At 42.9% G+C, this 6,824-nt stretch overlaps 1 protein-coding gene across 2 annotated transcripts in view; it reads left to right on the forward strand.

Annotated features, from left to right (window-relative positions):
- EIF2B3 (eukaryotic translation initiation factor 2B subunit gamma) overlaps positions 1-6,824 on the forward strand; it is an 89,739-nt gene that overhangs the window by 66,485 nt on the left and 16,430 nt on the right. For both annotated transcript variants that reach the window (XM_006769253.2, XM_006769254.2), the window contains exons 8-10: positions 1,245-1,435; positions 3,461-3,538; positions 4,030-4,178. In XM_006769253.2, coding sequence (XP_006769316.1) covers positions 1,245-1,435; positions 3,461-3,538; positions 4,030-4,178 — 418 coding nt within the window. The remainder of the gene's footprint in view (positions 1-1,244; positions 1,436-3,460; positions 3,539-4,029; positions 4,179-6,824) is intronic.

Genomic DNA, 6,824 nt, shown 5'->3' on the forward strand with positions numbered 1-6,824 from the left:
ACACTGAAAAAAAGCCACCCAGCAAGACAGGCCAGCTGTCGCCACTCTCTGAGCTCTGGGTAAGCTTGCTTAAGCAGATCCTGTCACTGTGCTCTTCAGGGACAAGCTAATCATGTCTCAGGTTCATTCTCTAGACCAGTCGTGGGCAAACTACGGCCCGCGGGCCAGATCCGGCCCGTTTGAAATGAATAAAACTAAAAAAAAAAAAAAAAAGACCATACCCTTTTATGTAATGATGTTTACTTTGAATTTATATTAGTTCACACAAACACTTCATCCATGCTTTTGTTCCGGCCCTCCGGTCCAGTTTAAGAACCCATTGTGGCCCTCGAGTCAAAAAGTTTGCCCACCCCTGCTCTAGACCATTCTTTAGATCCTCACTAGACCATTTTAACTTTAAACTCTTCCCACCACTTCTCAGTTCCCCTGTTTTCTAGGCTCTGGGCAGCCTCACTCCTGACTAAACTCAGCCTCTCTGTCAAGGGAAAAAAGGTGTACAATTACAGTCCAACCAGAGGTCTCCTTTCCAGGGTGCAAGGGCGAGGTCTGTCTTGTTTGCTCTCATATCCCTGCTTAAAAATATATATTTATCAAATGAATTATTAACTCTGTGACCTGAGGGAGGTTACTCAGTCTTCTTTTGTTTTTTAAACCAGTACATTTTATTTGACCTTAGACTACATACTCCCCAATTTGTCTCAGTTGTGATACGTAGATGGATTTAGATTGCTTTTGGTGTGCTCAGTCTACTAAACCCCAGTTTTTGTATCATAAAAGATCCCAAATGATTATTGTAAGAGTTGAGAAACTGGAGCCCAGCTGCTTTGGCTCTAAGTCTTGTGCTATTTCTGTCCTGGTACAACTTCCAGATATGTAATAGAGGCTCCCCACAATATGGTGAGTCACTAAAATCTGGACACTTGCTTGTGTTACTTCATGATTTACAAGAGTCACCTATTTTTTTTTCCCCTTAGTAGTGCTTGGTTATTGGTCAAATTTGCTTTAGGACCTCTTTTAAAGCATTTTTTTTTCTTACAATATTTCAAACATACAAGAAAGCACATTGCCTCTTTTAATTTTACTTAGTCTTTCAAGCTCTAGTGGGATTTTCCCAGGGTCCGTGCTGCATGGGTGGGTTCCACGGGGAAAGGTGTGAACTTTGCCCTGTTTCAAAACTTACTGAATCTATATCCCCTCTGTCATCTCTCTCATTCATTTGCTCGGTTTGGATGTTTGTTCTGAAGATATTTACAGTTTTATAAAAGAAACCAATGCACTGACCTTTGCCCCTTATGATGGCTGCTGGAATGCCTGTCGAGGAGACAAGTGGGAAGACTTGTCCAGATCACGGGTGCGCTGCTATGTCCACATCATGAAAGAGGGGCTCTGCCTTCGATTGAGCACCCTGGGACTCTACATAGAAGCAAACAGACAGGTGAGAGGATGGGTCTAGAAGAGAAGTCATGGGAGCTCCTTCCCTAGAAACAAACTGAGTCTTTTGTCTTATTTATTCATTAGATAGACCGTGACTTGTTCAGAATCCCTTTCACTCCAGGTTGAGAAAGACCTGGACTATCAGGCGAGACCATTGGGGTTCCCAGGTACAGCAAAAGTGGCAGCAGAGGGCCTGGTCCATAGAGGCAGAGCCTCTGTGACTCCAAAAAGAGGCTAGGATCTCCAGGAAGGCTAATCTATGGTTCTGGGTTCGGCAGCTTTCCCCTATTCTGCTCAGCTGGGGTATATGTACAGTACTTCATGAACAAGCAGGTAAATACTGCATAATAAGTCCTGTGGTGACATAATCACAGGCACTCAGAGGAGGCTTTCCTAAGAAAGTGAAGGAACAGAGTATAGAGTAGCCAGATGGCAACACCTCAAGGATGGAACGTCTATGAGAGAAATGCCTGGAAACAGCATTAGAAGGTGAGGAGTCTTGTTAACCCTTTTTTTAACCCTGAGGTTTATGAGATATAGAGAATGAGTAACTTCTTTTGAAGGGGAAGCAGTACCATGAAAGACAAGCCAGGTTTTAGTTTAGTTAAGGGATGCAGAGAGGGACAGAGAAGAGGCGAAGGGTAGAGGGGAGCTCTCACTGTGTAGCAGTCACAGGAGGAAGGTTTTTGGAGAGGGGCAAGATGAGACCATGAAAAGAAACACAGAGCAGTAAAGGACTGAAATGAGAACAGGAGCCCTGGCTGGTTTGGCTTGGTGGATAGAGCATCAGCCGAGGGACTAAAGGGTCCCGGGTTCGATTCCGGTCAAGGGCACATGCCCAGTTGCGTGTTCGGTCATCAGTCGGGGCCTGCAGGAGGCAGCCGATGGATGTTTCTCTTCCTCTCTCTTTCTTTCTGAAATAATAAAAATTAAAAATAAATGAGAATAGGAAAAGATAGATGATTGAGAGAACTACATTAGAATGACATTCAATAACAGGGACGAGATGGTGGAAAGATTAGCTATTGACATGGTTCCTGGTAGAATCTTGTGAAAACTGTCAGTGCAGGTATAAGCTGGGGAGGGATGGAGAGGCAGGTAGAATGATTAAAGTTGCTGGAAATTGAGATTGGGATTGAGTCCAAAGAAAACCTGGCTCAGGAATCTTGAGAACCCACACCAGCTCCAGACCCCGAGCTGGCTTCCACCAAAATTGGTTATAGATTTAAAAGAATCCAGGCCAGAGAGTTTATGAGAAATCACAACTAATTCCATGTTTACTCAGGGCAGTCCTGGATAAAGTTAGCCCCAATTTAGGGTCAGAGCTATTAGAAAGCTTCCAAGATTTTTAGTTCTCTTTCTTTAGACTATCATTAGTCTGTCAGATCGGTCAAAAGCAGGTCCATGGACAGCATGAGGCTAGAGACAGCAAAGGCTGTGCAGCCAACAGGTCTGAATGGCTTTGGTTGTAATAGAAGAGATCTCCATTCTCCTAACCTTTTTTGTTTTCTCATACTGGAGAGAGAATGGTGGAAACTATCCCATCAGCATTTTATTTTGACTGGTGAAGAACATGGGTGCTTTCTCAGGGCCTGTCCTGATTATGAAATTTGTGTAACACTGCTCCCATCCTCACCTCATGCATGGCCACAGTGGTCAGGAAGTGAGCAAGAACCTAGGATGACTATGGTCAGGACTCAGGATGCTCCTTGCCCTCCTTAGGCCTCCTCCCCCAAGTGCTGCCTGGAAATGTCAAAGGTTGATCTCAACACCTCCTAGCTGAGGGACATGGCATTACTTTCAGGGATGATACTCTCAGCTCAGAAACTGAGGATAAGACCATCTAGAAGCTGCTGCATAAATAACCCTTGTCCCAGGGAAAATGCAAGAGCCTCCTGCTCTGCCTCATCCAGATAGGAAGCTGTGGCTGAAAACTCCCACATCTCTGACTGGGCATTGGGTTCTACCTAAGGTGCTTTCAGGTGTTTTTTGGTCTTACTTTAATGGCTAAATCTCTTTCCTCAAGGTGCCCAAATTGCTACCTCTTCTTTGTCCAGAAGAATCACTGGTTCATTCATCAGCCCAGATTGTCAACAAACACTTGGTAAGTGCTAGCTTGTGCGGGGCAGGTATGGAATGATCTCTGGGTGCATTGAGGCTTGCTCTTGTGAAGCTAGACAGGGCTCTCAAGCCCAGAACCTCATTAGCCCCAGGGAAATCCCAACAGGGTTTTGGTTACAAAATTTCACCTTGGGCTAGAATCTGCCTGGAGAGGTGCTGACTCCAACTACATAAACCCTGTTAAGGAAAGTCCATTATAGTCCTGGGGCTTTCCCTCTCTCTCCCTCTTCTTACCCTGAATTGAGCACTGTCTCCAAGAGAACATATCTGTACACTCAAGTTCATGAGAGTGTAAGTTTGAGTTGGTCTCAGAGGTATTACGTGACTTGTGACCCTAAGAAATACTGATGATGGTTTCTCTTGCTGAAGTATCCCTGGGAAAATACCCTGTTAGGCCCCAGCTCAAGGGATCTGGGGGGCTAATTTGCATTTGGCTAAGATGAATGGAGAGAATTTTATATTTGCCTTTTGCAGGTTGGAGTTGACTGCCTCATTGGGCCAGATACACAGATTGGAGAGAAGTCATCCATTAAGCACTCGGTCATTGGTTCATCTTGTGTCATAAGAGATAGAGTGACTATCACCAGTTGCCTTCTCATGAACTCAGTCACCGTGGAGGAAGGGTATGTTTCCCCTTGTGCCCACTTGAGACAAGGCCCCTGGTACCGCTCAGAGGCTTTGGGAGCCGGTACAGCCTGGGAAAGGGCTCAGCTTGGGGACGGGAAGAAAGGCAAAAGGATGAAGGGAAGAATAGTTCCTAGGCCCTTTGAGGTCTTAATTTTAGTTCCATGATGAAATAGTCTCTGAAAGCATTCCAACAGTCTTATCATACTTATGACATTTGGTCCTAGCAGAAACTACTCTCTCCTGCTTTGATATCCTGCTTGACGGGTGGCCTCAGTAGTGAACCACTGGCAATGCGGGATGACACGGTACCGGTATCTAAGGTCACCTTCCCATATCTTAGTATCCCAAGAAGCCCTGAAGAAGGCAGAGGCCTAGGAAGAGTGGATGTATAAGCCACACACCGTTTTTGATGGAGAGCTTCTCTGTTACTAATTATGGAGAATGTTCCCCCATTTTGAGATCCTATCGTGTCCTAAAATCTTGGCTTATGAACAACCTGTACTTGGAGTAAGAAAACATGAATGATGTTTAATAGCATTCTTCCTCTGTATTGACCTCAGGTTTTTTCTTATATAAAAAGCAAGCATAGGTGATAACAGAGGAAGGATACCAAATCAGTGATCTTCAGACTTTTTAGAAAGGTTCTTCCAAAAAAAAACGTTTTCAGACTTTTTCTTAAGGCAAATCTTATGCAGAAACTCAGTATTTAAAAGTGATAAAAGCACAGTGGTTTGGAATACTGTGAGGAAGGGGTGCTTGTCCTTATAGGACAGGGGTGGGCAACCTTTTTGTGAGTGCGTTCCAAAACCAGCAAAATCTCTGACTCAAAATTCTTTTGCGTGCCGACCCTAATTTTTTGAGAACATGTTACGCCAACTTGATATCTCTTACGGTGTACGTATGTGAAGAACCTTGAAGAAATAATAAAATTCATTCGAGCGACAAAAACACAGTATATGATGAAAAATACATTTAATTTTTATTGTATACATGTTATGTAAAATTATTTATCTAAGATGCACCTACACTGAATTTATCTGAAAAATAAAAAAGTCGACATTAAGAAAATAAATTGTAAATGGAAGATTATAAGAGAGGGTTTCGCCAGCCAGCAAAAGTTACTGGCGTGCCATGTTTGGCACGTGTGCCAGGGGTTGCCCACCCCTGTTATAGGATGTAATGCAGATCTATAAAACCAATTTTGAAGACCTCTGGGCTAGACCAGCCTGAGTTTGATTCTGGCTCACAGATCTGTTGATTTCTCTGTCCAGTAACTGATAGGAGAGAAGTATAGGGGAAGACTGCAAGCCTGGTGAAAGCTGAACTACTTCTCACAGCTACCAGTGAGGGTTGGGAGAAGCATTTTGGGAAGAGAACCTGCATAGAGGTAGAGCTAAAGGTTAAGCCTGTGCTGTTTAGAAAGAATGACTGATGGAAGACAATAGGCAGGATTTAGGGAGGAAGTGCCATAATAAAAAACCAGGAACGCTGGAGACCACAGGGATGTTGCCACTAAGATCTGTCCTTCCCCAAGCCCACAACCTGGCTTGACTTCCAGAACCCTTGCAACCAGCCCTCAGCCTTCAGCCAAAAGTTGAGAAGCATCTTCTCTGGTGAATCCAACCAGCCCAGTAAGAAAAACCTAAATTTATTTACATCAGAGATTACTAACAGCCCAGTGAAATCACCCTGTAGTGACAAATTTCATTCATGTTTCTAGAGCTTCCAATCAGCTTTTTAGAATTCTCCCTTAAATATAAAGACATAATCAAAGATTACCAGAGATCTAAAGGAAGCTTCTATCATGAAAGATAGACACCACATCAAACAAATAGAAAACAGCAACTGAGAAGAAACAGAGGCTCTGCAGGGAGAGAAAAATACTTTCAAGTAACCTGTCATTTCAAAGAACAGAAAACGAACCCTAGGCAATTAAAAATATAATAACATATTTTCTTATTTCAGAAACATCTCCTCATTTTGATCTTAGCTCAGATTTCACCTTTTAAGAAGAGGCTTTGCTTACTACCCTATCAGCAATAATCTGTCCCAGTACTCTCCATTACATCAACCTGTCTTATATCCTTTGTAGCATTTTTACTGTCTGGCCTTAACCGTTTGACTGCTAAGGAGCGCTATCGCGCTCTTCTTATGTTACTCCAAAAATGCGAAGAGCGCGATAGCGCTCCTGTTTTTTTTTTATGCCAAGACTGCGGAGAGCGTAACAATGCTGCTCCAAAACACTAGAATTTGTGCGTACTGTGAAGCACGTTGCGTTTTCGGAGCATACGATTTTTAATTGTTCTAATAATATTACATATTTCAAATCTTTTTTTTCTGTTAAATAACGGTGAAAACAATGCCAATTTTATTCACAAAATTAATTAAAACAAATTTATGTAAACAATTGGTATTTTTTAATTTTTGTTGTTGCAAAGCAATACAAGTGAGTTTATTGTATAAAAAGTGTTTTACATTTTTTCCCATACACGCGCAATTAGTGCCGTAGTTTTGGCATATGTCCGAAAAAATACGTCAGCAGCCAAACGGTTAAGTTTAAAAATTTTGGCTCTCTAGCCGAGACCGGTTTGGCTCAGTGGATAGAGAGTCGGCCTGCGGACTGAAAGGTCCCAGGTTCGATT

This window comes from Myotis davidii, unplaced genomic scaffold (assembly GCF_000327345.1).
Source record: "Myotis davidii unplaced genomic scaffold, ASM32734v1 scaffold924, whole genome shotgun sequence".
Lineage (NCBI taxonomy): Eukaryota > Metazoa > Chordata > Mammalia > Chiroptera > Vespertilionidae > Myotis > Myotis davidii.